This window comes from Protopterus annectens, chromosome 2.part1 (genome assembly GCF_019279795.1).
Source record: "Protopterus annectens isolate FY-2018-M chromosome 2.part1, PAN1.0, whole genome shotgun sequence".
Taxonomy (NCBI): Eukaryota; Metazoa; Chordata; order Ceratodontiformes; family Protopteridae; genus Protopterus; species Protopterus annectens.
Genome location: NC_056729.1, coordinates 1,033,507,881 through 1,033,525,516, shown reverse-complemented (window position 1 = coordinate 1,033,525,516; position 17,636 = coordinate 1,033,507,881). Strand labels below are relative to the sequence as shown.

The 17,636-nt window shown below is 40.8% G+C and overlaps 1 protein-coding gene across 1 annotated transcript in view; it reads left to right on the top strand.

Annotated features, from left to right (window-relative positions):
- Positions 1 to 376: 376 nt before the first annotated feature.
- LOC122794318 (avidin-like) overlaps positions 377 to 17,636 on the top strand; it is a 146,870-nt gene continuing 129,610 nt past the window's right edge. Inside the window, exon 1 of the mRNA XM_044062614.1 lies at positions 377 to 745. Within this exon, the coding sequence (XP_043918549.1) occupies positions 671 to 745 (75 nt within the window). The 5' untranslated portion in view covers positions 377 to 670. The remainder of the gene's footprint in view (positions 746 to 17,636) is intronic.

The window sequence follows — 17,636 nt, the reverse complement described above, 5'->3', positions numbered from 1 at the left end:
TGATTTTTGAATATTGAGAATTATAACTCAAAAAAACATAAAAGTAGAACAAATGTTTTTTGAGTGGCAAGCCCCCCCCCCCAACTCCCATATGTACAGGGATTTGACTTTCCACACCTCCCCAAATTACACAACTCCGTGTTACATTACTATCAGAAAAAAATGAAAAAAAACAAATCATTCCAGTGCACCACTTGCTTACTCCATACAAGTCAATGCAGTTTCAAAAGCAGTCAAATAAAATAAAAAAGCTGTCTAGTGAAAGTAACTTAGAGTGTTGGTATTCCTGGCGAGCTGTTTAAGACAGTGTAGATGAAGGGATGTGACTAACAGTATTGCTGTAATAAAAAGTTACATAAGTGAAAAGCATTAAACTCCCTAATAGGCTACGTTCTAAGCTCCTTTGTAATTGTGGAGCAATGTACCAGGCTAGTAGCCAACAAAAATGATTATTTGGAAATTTCTTACTGTTTACCAGAAGTCAACCTTGAAGTTTATGCCACATTACAGACTGAATATTTACTGTGCTTGAATTTGAGTCAAATAATTGGGCTGAGACAAATACGTATTTCTGTGCTACCCTTGCATATAAATACAAGGCTGCAGTCATTCAGCATAGAGACAAGAGGCTGAAGAAAGAACAGAGAACAAAAGATTTTACAGGATAATCATGGACAGCAGAATCCTGTTTGGTGTTCAGCTTATTGCTGCCTTCATTTGTTTCTGCAGCTGTAGTTTGGAAAAGGTAAAATGTGTTTCATTATTTTCTTTTTATTTATTTTCTTATTCCTTGCTAACTGATTAGGGTATATTAGCTAATGCAGCATTATTATTAGGGGCGATCACAGTGTGCAGGAAAATCAAATAAAATAGACAAACACCCACACCCACATACACACTCATATACACACACATGCACACACACTCAGAATGTGAATTTACTGTTTTTAATGGTTTTAGAAATGTGATGGTATGGTCATGCTTTTAACTACCGCAAATTCACATTAAATAGATAATATTTGGAATATAAATGTAATTCATGGAGCACATCTATGATGCTCCAAAAATTGGGGGAAGGCAGGCAATCTTATTAAGTAGCTTTCTCATATCACAAGAGTGCTTCACAAGATTTTGCTAAGCACCCCATCATCTCTGTTAAGTTCTAGTCTCATGCTGAAGCATTACCCTTGCCATAACATAAACACTTCATTTTGGTGTGTAGATTTTGCAGCTTTTTTTAAACCTCATTACATTTTCTGGTATTCATCTAAGTTAGCCACTGCCAGTGGTAAATATTGTCTTGTAACCTTCTTTCTCTAACTATTGTAGCAGATGGGAATCATACTCATAACAAGCTGGTTCATGATCAGAGTCCTGTTCATAAACTTATATATTATAAGCTAGAAACATATGACAGCTGTGTTCGGTCCTGTGAAAACTGCTGTAGCTTTCTACCAGAACCTGATAAAAAGATGACATAAAATGTAACTATTTTATTTATTCTTACAATTCCCAATCTGCTACATTAATTCTATAGCAAAAAAGTACTACTGTGTTGAATATTAGGGCAGACTGTTAGAACAGTGGATGTTGGTTCAATTAGATAGAAAGGGAATTTAAGCAAGAAATAATGCCCAAGGGGGTGTGTAATTACTGCCCACCCAGGGATGTTATGAGGCCTGACACTGCAGGCAGAGGGCCTCTACACCCCTCGAAAGGTGTTAATTACACATTAACACACACACCCCTGGAGGACATTATTGCACTTAGAGAATGGGATCTCTGTAAAATTGTTATGTTTTACCTACTTATTTATTTTTAAGCACTATATTTTTATATATTTTGTTGTACAACAGTTCCTCTGTCTGTTTTGAACTTGCTGTAGTCTATGTTAATGCTGTTGGAGGAAGCATTTTACATCCGAAATATAATACTGTAAAAATGTCCAGTTATTTACTTTAATTTTTTGGTTCCTTTCTCCGAAAACATTTGGTTTGTGCCAGTTATTAGAGACCGATGTCTCTAAATGATGACATAGATTTGAGTTTAAGACTTTCATTTCATTTAGAAAATTCATATTCATTCTAACATAAATCCTGTTATTTAAGCAACTTTTATAAAAACAATAGTTAAAATATGTTCCTATTTTTTTCAGCCTTTCTTCTCCCTTTGTTTTTATTTATCCACATTTCTTTAACTGAAAGAACAACAGGTTTGTCGACCTCTTTCCCACTATAGCCAGTGGTCAATTTCTCTCATGACATACACTGCTGCTTCAGAAAATGCAAGCTGACAGAAATCCTAACAAAGTACTGTTGTCATTTTATAACAGGATCATGTAAAATATATTGTTATTTTGAGCCTTTCCCCCTTTATTGTATGCATAATACATCTCACCTCTAACAATATGATAATACGTTGCATCTGTTGTATCATGACAACAAAACACACTAACAACATCTGTGGTATAGTTTTAAGCAGCATTACTAGAGAGAGAGAGAGAGGGGGGGGGAGAAAGAGAGAGATAAACATATTTATTGTTTATGTAACTGCTGAAATATGTGTGGCTAAAATGTAAAAGTCCTTTTCCTACTTACATTAATTACAAAACAGCATCCGCCATTCAATACATTTAGAAACTAGCAAACTTCCCAGTTAAAGTTCTCTGCTGAAGTTTACCTCAGTTCATTAAAGTGAAAACATTTGTTTCCTGCCATAAAGTTTGCTTGAATAGCTCTATAAATAGTGAGTGCATATCAATGTTTCTAAAGTTGTTTTTGTGTGTGCTGTTCCATCAGGCAAGTAATATTCTGAAAAGGCTTTCTTGTTGCAGTGCATATGATGAGTTCTGCAGCTGTGCACTTTCCTGACTTCTTACAGAATATGTTGGATTTCTGACTTCCTTTTTTTTTTTTTCTTTATGTTGGGCAGGAATTTTCATGCAGGACATCAAATACTGAAATGAAGAAGAAATTATATCTCACAGAAACAGGTAGACATTTAGATAATGGCATTGTCTATCATGACCCATATTAATATATCTTATCCAGATATGTTGAGTTAAGAGGTCGGAAGGTATGCAGACCTCTTAACTGCTGCTGCTGGCCGGGATCACTCTCACTCTTCACTGTCTGCCATACACACACACACACACACACACACACACACACACACACACACACACACACACACACACACACACACACACACACACACACACACACACATGCATATGCATGCGCACACTCACAAACACACACACACAATCTCTTCTGTTTTCATACATGCATACACTCTTACTAACAGACATCACATACACACTTTGTTATTTTAAATTTCTTTTCTTTTTTATTTTACAGTCGCTAAGCAGCAAAAGCACTGCTTAGTGAATGTAAAATGAGGTTTGGAACAAACCAATTTATTCAGGGACATCTTCAAGGGGGGGTAGACCGAGTAGCAGGAATTGGGAGGATAGGGGGAGGATAGGGTTAAATAGGAATGAACGAGGTTTGGGAGGAAGTGAGGTAGGGGTAGGGAGGGGCTTAAAGGAGGTTAGGCAAGTGTAACTAGTGTAGGAGTCACATTTCATCGTGAACTTGCTAAGGCAAGTTTTTCGTCCAAGATGACATTTAGGTGCTTTGAAGTGCAGGTAGGCTTCGGGTTAGCAGTAATGGTAATAATAGGTGAGTGGTTTATTCAAGCAATTTTTTTTTCTTCTTCTTCTTCTTTTTCAGTGGTATGTTGAGGGGAGAAGATAGGTGGCATATGTTAATCGAATTTAAATATTTCCTGGAAGGGGTGCTTTTGGTCTTTGTGGGGATTCTAGGCCCTGCGGGCTTGCTTGTTCAGGGATTGCCTTCACTGTCAATGGGCAGTAGTCGAGTGCTGATTTTTGCATGTGATCATTGCTAGTGGAGCTGATTTTCAGTCTTATTTTCTGTGGAGGTTACAAGGGTGGATCAGGCGTTTTTTATAGGTGATGAGGTAAATTAATTTTATTGTGCAGGTTATTACATTTTGACGGTGTCTCTTGTGGAAATAATTTTGCTTTCCTAATTGTTGTTGTGCAGCTGCAGATGCATGGATGGATCCCAGAGTGATGTGGTGTGTTTTCGTCCTGTGAGACGATTGGGTAAGGGTACAGAGGTTTGAGGGCTGAGTGTTGATGGAAAGTGGGAGGCAAAGAGTTATGTGGGTGATTTGGTGGACTCAGCATGTGCGGTGGTTTGAGATCTGTTGAGTGGGTCTTCCACCATAGTTTCGTTTGTTGATTTGAATGCTAGAGAAGGGTGGAGTGTGCATTGCAAGATGGAGCAGTCTGGAGATGTACGGCTCCATTAGGGACAGTCTGTTGTGCCATGCTCTGAGGTATTTTCATCAATGTGGTCCAATAATGGCTTTTTGCAGGCTCTGAGTGAGTCAGTGAACAATTAGTTCCATGTGTGAACAGTATAGACCTAATAGTTGGTGTCTTACATTTTAAATTATGCCAGTGCCCCACACAACCAATACCTGGAGATCTCTGCCTTGTTGTTTACAGTTGGCTTGTGCAGCAAAACTAAGAAACAAAAGGAGTGCTGTTACATAGAGCAACACATTTTAATCCCCCCATTTTCCTTTCACCTCCTAATTAAAGGGCACAAGAAACATTCTGCCACCTACTGTCTCAACTGGCTTGTGTCAATTTTATGCTGTTTAAAGAAGAATACAATTTTCTACTGAAGTGTTTGAGTGCCAAATTTCCTGGTTGGCTATGCAGTCTTGGAGGTTTCTTTCATGTTCCTTTGAAAACATTTGCATAGCAGTGAGGCACCAGAGTGGAATGGTTGGTTCACACATGTGTGGTGGCCATTGCAGGGAGGGTTGTACATTTACTAGTGCTCTGGAGAAGAGCTTGTTTCAAGCAGTTAACCTTAGCACATAACCTCAACTTTACAGATTTCTGCAGAATGACCAGATTTTTGCCTCTTTTTTTTTTTTTTGGTTCATTTCTCATAAAATTGTGGTTTTCTGGCAATCATCAAAGGTTACCATCAGGAAATAATGACAGTCAGTTGGTTTCAGACTTTATACCCTTTGGAAAATCCATGCTAATGCAATATATGTTATTCTATCAATTTTCTATGTCGTGACAGCAATATTTAAAAAGTGTCCCCATTTTTGGGGTCTTTGTACTCTCACTATTGAGGCTCTGTATGGGTTTCTTGTTTTAGGAGGTTGATAGGCATGACATAGTGTTAATACAGTAACTCTTTTGGTAGGTTAGGGCGAGCTATGTTTGGGAATTTTAATTTTATTTATCTACTTGACATCCAGGTTAGTGCAACCAAGCCAAAGGCCCATTTTCAATGGAGACTGTCTCTATTTTTCTGTTTTGCCGAGAAGGTGGGGATTGGTTGGTTGGGGTGTCTCTCTTTGTGTGTTTGGGGCCTGGATTGCATTCTGGATGTTCGTTGGTGTGGTGATTCTCTTTTCAGGGAAAGAGACGTGGACATGGGCCCTGAGCCTACTGTAGCATGCATGGAATGATTCTGCACAGTACAAGTGTCGCAGCTGCCTTTTCACGCACTTATAGGAGCTGAGTGACTTTTGTGTACTGAGCATGCGTGATGTGGTAGGCATTAGCTCTGGGAGGATTGGAGGATTGCAATTGTAAAAATCAGCTCATCCAGTTGATGTTCACTATTCATGTCTGTAGTAAACGTGCTGCCAGCTGAAATGTTATTAATCATTGTGTTAATACATTTCATAAATGTAGTTCGCTTGTCCCATGATATTCCTTTGGGATGGTTCGGCTAATTCTGTACCATACCTCAGTTACTATATCTACTGTAGGTTTTATGTTTCTACTTGGTGGACTTTATCAATTTTTACTTTGGCTGAGATTTTGGTTTACTTATTACACTTCAAACTTCCTTGTGTTTTTTTGAATGGTATAATTTTATACTGCCACAGTGTATTTCTTATTTTAGATGTGCATGCTAGTTTAAGGCATAGGACAAGTGGTTTCACAATGGTAGAGTTGGCATATCAGAATTCTGTTGTTTGACATTCACACTTTTATTTGGTAAAGTGCTATGCCATTTTGATGCTTGGTCCAGTCGCTTATTGGTTTTCTAAGTTGTGGGAGCAGTACGGGATTGTGACCGTGGTTTTGGGCCTTTGTGTTACTTCAGCTGGTGGTTTTGGCTTTTCATTTCATGGTTTCTCAGGCCATTTGCTTTGCCTTACCATTGTCAGGAGCATTTAGGAAAGGAAGTAAGTGCTGTATTCACATAAGCTCTGTAGCAGCATGCCTTTTCAAGCATAATGTTTTCAAGGGAATGGGATTCCAGCAGGTGGGGAGCCATAGCATGTTATGTTACTATTTCAGGTGGGGTCAATGAGAGTGAGTAGGGTCTTCTCTGGCAGTTGTTCTGTGCTTAAAGTTCTTCCCTATTTTGGGTCATTGTTCTGTATTCTATTCATTTATTTGACATTTGTTGACCGGGATAGCCTGCACAATATTTCATTATGTGGCTTACATGGTGGTTACCGTAGTTAACATATCTTTCAGAGTTTACAGTCTACCAAAAGCAGAGCCCTTTGCTCCACTTAGCTCTAGCACCTGCTTTGTAGTGTAGACTGTTAGGGATGTGGAGGGATATTTGGGAAGCGCAGGCCAATGGTTATTATTTTATTACAAAGCAGGGAGTTGTAATTGAGCCTGAATAGGATCTATAAACTTTGGAAACGCTATTTAATGTTAACGTTTAATAGATGTAGATGTCCATAACTTATGATGGTTTATATGTAATTTAATACAAACACCCCCTTTTCCTTCTGTGTTTGAATATATCTAATTCAGTTGCCATTAATGTTTCACTAAATTCATCTTTGTCTAGGTTTTCAGCTTCCTGGCTACTGCAAACAATGACTGTGATTATAAGGGACAGTTGATAATGATATTAGAATTCCGTGAGAGTAAAGTTTAGGAAGCGACATGGTTATTTTATGTATTAAAAGTAGTATTATATTGGTGTGACTTAGCTGGACAGTCTAATCACTGTGATTCATCTTTATCTGTTTTAACAGTTAATTATGGCATGATCATCAGCTGTGTTGGACACATCATAGTCGCATGTGGTGTGTGCTGATTTTCAAAGTTGGTTGGTAGCCATATTTGTGCATGCACAGTGTAAGGCCGCTATGTATATAAAAAAAAAAAAAAAAAAAACGGGGCTAAAAAGGTGATCCCAGATATAGGGGACCAAGGTTAGCTTTCAGCTGTGTGGACTGTCATTTTGGGTATGTTAGGGGTGTATCTTTCTAATATAGCAGGCATGTTATCTACCACTGTGGAGTGTGGGTTGCATTAGGGATATTTGCAGAACAAGCAGTCAAAGGTGAAGCTTCATAGATGTAATTTCTTGGGGATTTTGGCATGGGCAGGTGTAGAGGCTGCACAGTTGGTCAACAGGGTGGAGGCATACAGTGGCTGGTGATTGACTGGCCAGAATAAAGAAGGTTGGGAAGATGGATGAGGGTGCTTGCTCTGGATGTCTCGAAAGCCAGAGTGGTGCACACCAAGGATACAAGGGACAAGGTACAGATTGATCGATGGTCAGTGGCCTGTGAGAAACAGAGTTCTGAGGTTGCTGATTTTGGAGGCTGGGTTGTTCGTTTTATTTATGGATATTATGTACTTGTATGTGGAAGTAAGGTATGCTACTGGGGAGGCTGGGTTGAAGTTTGGTAGATGGTATGTTAACAAGTGTTGGTTTTTTACTCATTCAGGCATTTTGAGGTGGGTGCAGCTGGATAGTGTAAAGCCAAGGGAACATGGGGTATGTTGTGGGCAAGTTATAGCAGGGTTTGATATTTGCTGAGGGGTAGTTTGGGGTTTTACTGGTGGAAGGAGTGGCACCACTTTCAGGAGTGGGGATATTCACTTGGTTAATGGATCTAAGGTTTTGATGAACTACCAAGCTTCAGGTAAGTAAGACTCCTTAATCCAGAGTGCACTGCATGTTGCTCTTATTTAAGAGGGAGATAGGTGATTGTTGCCGTGTTCAAAAGGGATATAGGTTGAGCTGTGGGGGGAGGGGGGAGTTACACCTCAGGTTTGATAATAGGCTATAATAGCACAACTATGGATGGTTTTCTCTTTGCCTTAATTATGATTAACAATGTTGTTGGGAAGTATTTGGTTGGGAAAAAGAGTGATATTTATTTATAGAATAGGCCTTTTAATGCAATCATTTGTTTTATTTTGCATGAGTATCAGTTGTATCAGGAACCTGTGAGGTGTGAAGGAAATCTTATGGGTAGTTTTGTTAACATATTAAGTTTCATTGGTGTTTTGTATGTGGTAGTAACTGTATTTTTAGCAGTTGATGTAGGAGATGTCAGTAGTGCTGCATACTGTCATTAAGAATTTGTGATGTGTGAATGAAGTATTTATAGTTTTTTCTTTTACAGATCCCTCAGAGGTTGCAAATGGAGACAGGCTGACTGGGCATTACTTGGTAGGTTGAAGGAAGGTGGCTTCGACAGGTGTGAGAGGGGGTCGAGGATGATGTCAGTTGATGGAGTGGTGTGAAAAGAGGTCATGGCCTGCCAGCAAGGCAGCCAAATATGGAATTGGTTGTTATATTTTCCTCCCAATAATTACAATGTAATGGTTTGTTTTGCTTGTTTTGGGTGGGGAGCATCAGGAGTGAACTTACATTGTATTATTGGTAGCTGGGGTTTTTCCTTGGATTAGCCCGGCTAGGGTTGCAGCCTTCAGGGGTAGGGGATTAGTGGGTTGCATTGAGTAAGTGGATTCAGGTGGTGAGCTACATGGGTGTCCTTGTATGAAAGTGTGGTTTGATTTACTGTACTTGAAGGACAGAAAGGGTATGGTTTAATTTCTACATGATGGACGGAGTTGGTATGTCACTAATCTTGTTTCGACCAGGTGGCATAGGGCATTTTCAAGTTTGGTATATTGTTGGCATTCAGGGGTACTGATAGAGCTAAGAGAGGTCAGATTGCTAAAGCTATCCTGGAGTGTAGGTGTCTTACTGTTTATAATGGGTAGTTGGTGTTGGCAAGGTGGTTGTTAAATGGCATTTTAAAATTTTCAGGTTGTTTCCGCATGTCATTGGGCAAGTAAAAGGGGTTGCTATGGGAACGGGGGTATACAATTCCTTTTATTTAGTTTCAATGGTTGGGGGTTGAGTATTCCTGGTCCAGTGGCAGGTAATGCCCTGGTAATCATTAGGTAATTGCCAGGGGCTGGTAATGTCCTGGTAATTATTGTACACCAAATGATGTTTGGCCTTATCCCCTAATGGTGGCTAGATGATGGAAGTTTGGTGGAAAGAGAGGGGAATGGCTTGGTCAGGCTGGTGGGCAGAGAAGAAGGGCAGGCTTGCCCTCTTCTGTTATCTCTGTGGTGTTGGATGGCCAGTTCAATAAGTTGGGAAAGGAAAGTGAGCGGGTATGCTGCTTCATAAGTAAGTGAGTGGAGGTATGGACACTGTTTACTGATCAGGATGAGCAGGTGTACACTGTCCTGTCCTCTGATAATGTTACATGGATGTTATTTCACCTGTATCATGTTTGATTGAAATGAATGAATATTGGTTAAAATTTATGTTTATGAAAATTTAATAAAGGTCGTCAAATGTCATTTGGTGTGATGTGTTTCACCGGGACAAATAACGGCTCAACTGATCTCACTGTTCACTCTCTCTCTCTCATACACACATACACAGTCACTTCTGCTTTCACACACACATGCATATATAGGTTCATAGGTTCATAAGTAGATACTAGGCTATCTGCCCTAAGGCATTTATAAGCCTAGCCAGAGTGTGTTTGGCTTTTGCCTCCCTTTCAGATTAGCTAACTGTGCCTCTGTATAGTTGGTCACAGAAGATAGCCCTTAAAGGTTAGTTTACTGTGCCTCCGTCAAGCAGGGACACATAAGAGATTCCAGGGGTAAACTTATGATCTCCCATCCACTCGTCACAATTTCTCTTGAAGAGGGTCAGTGACGGGCTTTGCCTAACATGAACTGAGATTCTGTTCCAGAGTGAGGGGAGCCTCTGGGATATGAATCTGTCCCTCCAGCATGTCCTATTTATTGCTGTGCTGAGGTTCAAGTCCCTGGAGCGTGTTGCTCTAAGGGATTTGGATTTCCTAAGGTGGAGCATGTCCATTAATTCTGGGTTAGACATGGCTTTGTACGTCAGGCATAGATCGCCTCTGAGTAGGCGGTAAGCAACTGAGTAGAGCTGGAGTTTCTTTAGTCAAACTGCATAGGGCATCTGTTTGAGGCCCGTGATCCTCTTGGTGAGGTACTTTTGGGGTCTCTCCAGTTGCTGCAGGTGTCGGGTAAGGTACATCCCAAATGGGGCATTGTATTCGATTATGGGCCTGATGAGTGATGAGTAGAGAGGTACGATGACCTCTCTTGATCTAGATGTGAACCCTTTCATGATAAGGTGGGCTGTATAGAAGGTCTTTCTAACTACTTTGGCAACATGATTGTCAAAGGAGAGATTACTATCTACTTGGGTCCCCAAATCCCTAATTACTTCTTCCGTACTTAATGGATTACCATCTATGTGGTAATTTGTGAGCACTTTGTTTTTCCCAAAGGGGTGACTATGCACTTTTTGGCATTTAGCTTGAGGCCGTGGTTCTGGCACCAGGTATCCATCTCTTTGAGACCCTTTTGGAGGATGCTTGTGTCAGCCGGAGAGTCGATTATAGCTCCCAGTTTGCAGTCATCGGCAAACTTGGTAAGCCATAGTCCTCCTGTGTTAGCCTGTACCTCAGAGAAGTATATACCAAACAAGAGAGGTTCCAGGACTGAGCCTTGTGGGATGACACTTGTAACTGGTTTAGAGTCTGACATGGCACTTGCAATTCTGACCATGTGGGTTCTATCCCTCAGCCAGTTTGCAACCCATCTTGTGACATAGGGGTTGATATTTAAGCTGGTAAGCTTATTTATGATGCCCGAGTGGGGTATTGTGTTGAAGGCTTTAGCTAGGTCCAGGTAGGCTGTGTGGACTACCTTCCCCTCATCTATGGCCTTGGTAACTGTTTCAAAGAAGTCAACTAGGTTTAAGAGGCAAGATCTGCCCTTAGCAAAGCCGAATTGGGTAGGGCAGTCTCTGAAGGTTCCCAATGTCTTAGTTTATGAGTTCCATGATGATTCACTCCATAGCTTTGCAGATCAGACTAGTCAGGCTTATAGGGCTATAGTTCCCGGGGTCCATTGTGGCACCACCTTTGTGGAGCAGGACGACTGTTGCTGTACGCCATTCTTTGGGTATGTATCCTGTAGTAAGGCTGAGTTTGAACAGTGACTTTATGTGAGGGTTCAGTTCTTCTTGGAGCTCGTGTAAGACACAGCCCAGGACACCGTCCGGTCCCATTGATGCTGTGTTTTTTGCTTTGGAGAGGGCAGCTTTCACCTGTGCATCACTGATGTCTGGGAGGCTACATTCTGTTGGGATAGACGTTTGCTCTTTTGGGGGGGGAGTTTGCACTGAATCTGTCTGCCAGGATGTTGGCAATGTCTGTGGATTCAGTGTATTTTTTGCCATTTTGCACTAACTCAGAGCACATCTGGGAGTTGCCACCCAGATTCCTGACATAACTAAAGAAGGCCTTGTGATTATCTTCTTTCAAAGCTGGCCTTTGATGATTTTATGAGGGATCGTAGTTTCTTGCTAGTACTGATCAGAGATGCCTTCCCTTTTTGGGATTTTGCTGTATCATGTAGTAGCTTTTTCCTTCTGTTGTATAGCTTATTTATGGCCGGGGTCCACCAGACAGGTCTCCTGCTTTTAGAGGAGAGAGTCTTGGTTTTATTTGGGATAGCACGATCCATGCATTCCTGTAGGTGCTCATAGAATGCATTTGTAAAGGATTCTGTGGTTTGGGCAGTGTTTTCTACTGGCCTGGGTGTTGTGAAGGAATCCACCTCAGTTTTGAGAAATGTAAAGTTTGCTTTTGAGAATTTTTTCACAGTGGTTTCCTTGGCTAGACGTGGGGATGGGATATGGATATCCAGTGAGATTAGTTTATGGTCTGATCTTACCAATGAGGGGTTTACCTGTGGTGTGGAACATAGAGTCCTCATGTTGGTGATGACCAGGTCCAATATATTGTCCCCTCCTGTAGGAGTGGTGACCAGTTGTTCCATAGAGTTTGAGTTTATAAATTCTAGGAACCATTGGGCTGTTGCTGGGGCATGAGTAGTTTACCCAATCAATGTTTGGGTAGTTGAAGTCACCCAGTATTATGGTGTTTGGAGAGACCTTCATATTCTGCAGTGTTCTCAGGAAGGCCAAGTGGGGTTCCTGAGATTGGGAGGGTGATCTGTAGCAGGCTACAAACTGAAAGGCAGTTTTCCCCACTGGTAGTTGCACATGGATGGTCTCTGATGCTTCGTGCAGTGCCACTAACCTGGAGGTGTGGGTATCTTTGATGAATATGGATACTCCCCCTCCTTTTGTGTTTTGGTCCAGGTTTTGGGGCCAAAAAGCATGGTATGAGTTATAACCTGGTAGTGCTGGGGTACTCTCAGAAGCCTTGAACCAGGTTTCTGTTAATGCACAGATATCGATATTCTCCATACTGAAGAGAGCCTCGAGTATGTGCATCTTGAGGTTTAGACTTCTGGCGTTGAGTACCATTACCCTTTGTTTTTTACTTCTTGTGTTGTCTATGGAGGTGGGATTGTCTTTTGAGCCTTGCCTAAAAAAGGCACTATGGGGGTGGCAAGAGCCTTAGCCAGTATTTGAAAGCCCAGGGGTGACAGGTGCAAGCTGTCCCTAGCGAAGCAACGTGGCTTGTCGAGCATGTCATCCCAGGCTGACAGACACTGGATCCCCTTAGAATGACACCAATATTTTAGCCAATTGTTAAAATTTATCATTTTGTCTTGATACTGTGGCATCATTCTTGGTGAGGGCAAGATGCTACTCAAGGTCAGGGTCATACCGGCCTGGGCTACATGATCAGAGAGCTTCTCTATGTCTCTTTTCATGTAGTCCAGGGATGTACGTCTCAGGTCATTCACACCAGCATGGACAATGACGGAGTCATATTTTTACTTGCTTTGGAGTGACTTGAGTGCTTGTGTTATGTGGTGGATCCTGACACCTGACAGGCAGCTTACAGTGACCTTCTCCTTGTTCAGTCTGGTGAGTGGGACGTCAGTGTGTCTGACAATGGAGTCACCTAATACAAGTGTATTTGGTGTGTTGTTTAGACTTAAGGGCTGTGATTGTGTGGCACACTGACTTTTTGAAATATGTGATACGTGGGCATTCTTGCGGGGTAGCGGTTGCTTGGGTGTCTGCTTTGGAGGTCTCTGCTGCTTTGGTAGGTTTTTATTTAGAGCCTCTGAGTATGTTTTTGTGTGTTAATGTGTTTCGTTTGCTGATGCGATAGGTCTATGTGAGACTGGATTTGTGGTGTGAGTGGTTTACCTTCTCCTCCTGACTGACTGTGCCAGTCTTAGATTGAGAGAGCTCAGCCTCCAGTTTGGCTGTATAGTTGCATCTCTCACATATATTTGAGCTTGTTGGGAGGAGGAGAGGGTGGTCTGTGTACATAAGGCAATTGTAACATTGCCTCAAGATTCCCAGATTCTCTAACTGGACTGGAGAGTAAACTTGAAACTGACCTTTGGACATACCAGAATAGTATAAGGAACTTGCTTTTTGACTGATCAGAAAGAACCAATAGGGAGCCAAGTACTTATAAAGAGTATAAGAGGGTGTAGTGCTTAAGTTTGTTAGTGGTTACTTATAGGATATGAGCAAGTGCAGGGCTTTAGAAGGAAAATAGAGTGCTTACTTTGAACGTTAGAACAGTTCTAAGGGAAAAAGTGAAAAGTCTCTTCTGCTTTCATGCATGTATTTACTCACACATGCAACAGAAACATAAATACACTCATACACATACATACACGCACACACATACAATTTTTTTCTGTTTATTTTTTTACACTTCCTAAACAACAGAAGCACTGCTTAGTGAGTGTAAAATAACGTCTCCATCGATCTCGCTTTCAATTACATGCACACATACACTTGCAAACAAACAGACATAAACACATGCACACACACACACTTTTTCTTTTAATTTTCTTTTTTTTTACATTTTACACTCACTAAACAGCTGAAGTGTTGCTCAGCGAGTGTGAAATAATAGCAGCCATTAGTTTTTTTTCTGTCCGAGCTCCACAGTGGCTTGATATGCTGCCATGAAGCAGCGGACTCATTTTTTAGCAGGCATTACTTGTATATTACACAATGACCAGCCTAAAATATTCAAAAACAAGCATGCTGATTGGCCAGCCCAACCAGCATGCCCATTGTAAATCCGAGAATATACTAACAGAAAAAGGTCAGGTCGCCCCAACTTTTTCCGTTAGTATATCCCCTGATTTTCTTTTCTTGTCCAGAGGTAGCAATGGAGAAAGGAAGATCTCTGTTGCTTTAATCTCGTTATGTTAAACTCATTTAACATAGCAAGATAGCTTAAAAAAGCAAAGGAGATCTTCTTTCTCCGTTGCTTTTTTTAAAGATATCTCGCTATGTTAAACTCATTTAACATAGTGAGATAGTTTTAGAAAAGCAACAGAGATCTTCCTTACTCCATTGCTACCTCTGCACAACACTGCGTAACCATTGGAACATGATCCTTACTCATGTGCAGTACATCAGAAATGCCCCAGGATACCCGTGGAAGGGTAGCACAGAGTCATTATACATATGACATTATTTAAGAAAAGGAAGTATATTTTTCTTAAATAATGTCATTGTATAATAGCAATAACCCACAGCTGGGTGTGTGCAATGCTGGATTTACCTATAGTTGCCTTTGTTTGGCCACTTGGGCTTTGCCCTCATGATCAAACCACACCAACCGTGGGTAAACACACACACACACACACACACACACACACACACACACACACACACACACACACATACAAACACACACTTGCACTTCAGAAAATCCACACTAACACAAGTCCTGTTATTCAAGCAACTTTGTGATTTTTACAACAGCAATATTTAAAATCTGTTCCTATTTTGAGCCTTCATTCCCCCTTTATTTTAGGCTTTATCCAGATAGCTTCAGCTAATAGGTCGAGAGGTATACAAACCACTTAACTGCTGCTGCTACCAGTGCTAGATTACTTCCACGTTTCACTCACTTTGTCTCACTCACACACACCTCACATTCATGCACACAAGAATGCATATGCTCACACAGATAGAAACACAAAAACAAACACACACACACACACACACACACACACACACACACACACACACACACACACACACACACACACACACACACACACACACACACACACACACACACACACACACACACACACACACTTTTTTGCAATTTAATTTAGTTTTTACACTTGCTAATCAGCAAAAGTGCTGCTTAGCAGCGTAAAAAAACAGCTCAAGCAATCTCACTCTCACTCACATGCACACATACACTCACACACACAGACATAAAAGCACATACTTTTTTCAATTTTCTTTTTTTCTATTTTATTTTATTTTACACTTACTATACAGCAGAAGCACTGTTTAGAAAGCATAAAATAATAGCGGCCATTAGGTTATTTTGAGTCCAAGCTCCACGGCAGCCTGATATGCTGCTGGAAGTAGTGGACTCATTTTTCAGCAGGCATTATCTGTAGATTAACACCTTACTGGAGAACGTTTGTTCTCCAGTCAGGGTACTAATCTACAGGTCACCCATTCTGTAATATATAGTAAAAACTTCACAAGGGGAAAACTTTACAATTTACTACAGCTGTAAGTTTACAGTTCAATTCTATGTGCAGAAATACAAAAAGTTAAAAAGCTTTAGGGACATAGGTTTTAATGGTTATGTATTTTAAATGTGTTTTAAAGCTTATATAATTTAAACAAGCTGAAAACATATTTTTTTCTCTACAGAACTTTTGGTATATCTGTTTTATAGGACCACCTTTGCATAACTGATTCCAAGTGTGTTATGCAGGTTTTTGCTGTAGAGTTTTTTTATAAAGAAATAAGATATTATGAAAGAACTATGAAAATGTTAATAAGACCACGACAAAGTATTTCCCTTTAAACTGTTGTAAACAGCTATGTTGAATAGCTAAGATTTTGGGGAAGGTTCATTTCTGGTAAAGAGATCAAGGGGCTGACTATAATATTTATGTACACATATTGGAGTACTAATCCCCTCTGGAATGGCCAAGTATAAAGTCAGAATAGTATAAAATGTTTAAGATAATGTATGCCACATCTACAGTCTTGAGCATTTTCCTGGGAATGTGTCTGTACTTCAATGACAGCCCTAAACATACATTGAGTGGCATGGGAATAGACACCTGCACCAGGTGGAGGAGTGACAACAGGTCCCCTCTGAGCACCCCTATCAATCCTCCTGCATGGAACCTCACCCACACTTTGGCTATGACCAAACTCAAAAAGCAGTGAAGCCACAGTAGCCACACTTACCTGATCAATTTCCTTGCCCTCCACCTGTCCAGTGTCTGTGGGCTCAGTGGACGGGTAGGCATAAGCCTATTGGCTGTGTCCAATGAAAATGCAGGGTATGGCAGTATGTCAACCTCTGTATCAGATTCAACCTCAGCACTCCCTGACTATGCCTTAGTTTGGCCACCTTCATCATCAGAGTATGCTGATACACTGACATCAGGTGGCATAGGGCCCACAATCCCACTGTCATGATCACCTGTGATAAAAAGCAAGAAACACAAGAATAAATTAATACCTGTACAACTATAGTGCAATATATGCTAACAAACTAACACTGCTGTCAGTATTACAGGCAGTACAGCAATACACACAACAGGCCTGAGATGAACATCACAGACTATAATATTTCTTTAAATTGCTCAGCAGTACTGACATAAAAAATTTTGGCTTATCATCTGCAGATGAGATACTCTTCTGTAGAATAGATAGTCCTGGAAGATGTTAAGCAAGAGGTAAGGGCAACATAATCACAATTAATAGTAACACAGGGGGTAATACAGTTGCCCCTTTATATGTCCATTAACTATACTTTCAAAAGGAATGTGGGTGGCAACTCCAACCTTACCGTATAACTGTAACAATCTTCAGTACTCCCACCAAAAAAAGACATGTGACACAGAATTAACTTCTTGATTTCAATTGTTTTACTATACAACAATATTCAACTGTTCAGATACCAAAGCCTATTGGAAGTTCCTCCTTGGACATGTTTGCTATCTCAGAAACTGTTGCTCCAGTATCCAGGGCATGCTGTGCTGCACTATCCTGGGAGGTTTCTGGATCTCTGATATAGACCAGGAACTCTTCATTGGGGGTTAGTGGTGGTTCCCTATCAGGCCATCCCCAGTAACCATCTGGTCACGGCCTACTGCAGCTGCTCTCCTCCATGCAGATGTGATCATGCTAGTGACCCTGTGTTGCACTTGCTTGTATGTCTTGCCATTGCCATCCATGGCATTGACATCATCTACTATCTACTGCCATATTTGCATCCTATGTGCCATATCTCTGCATCCCCTTTCCAGCAGAAAAGCAAAACATTGCCTAAAGCCA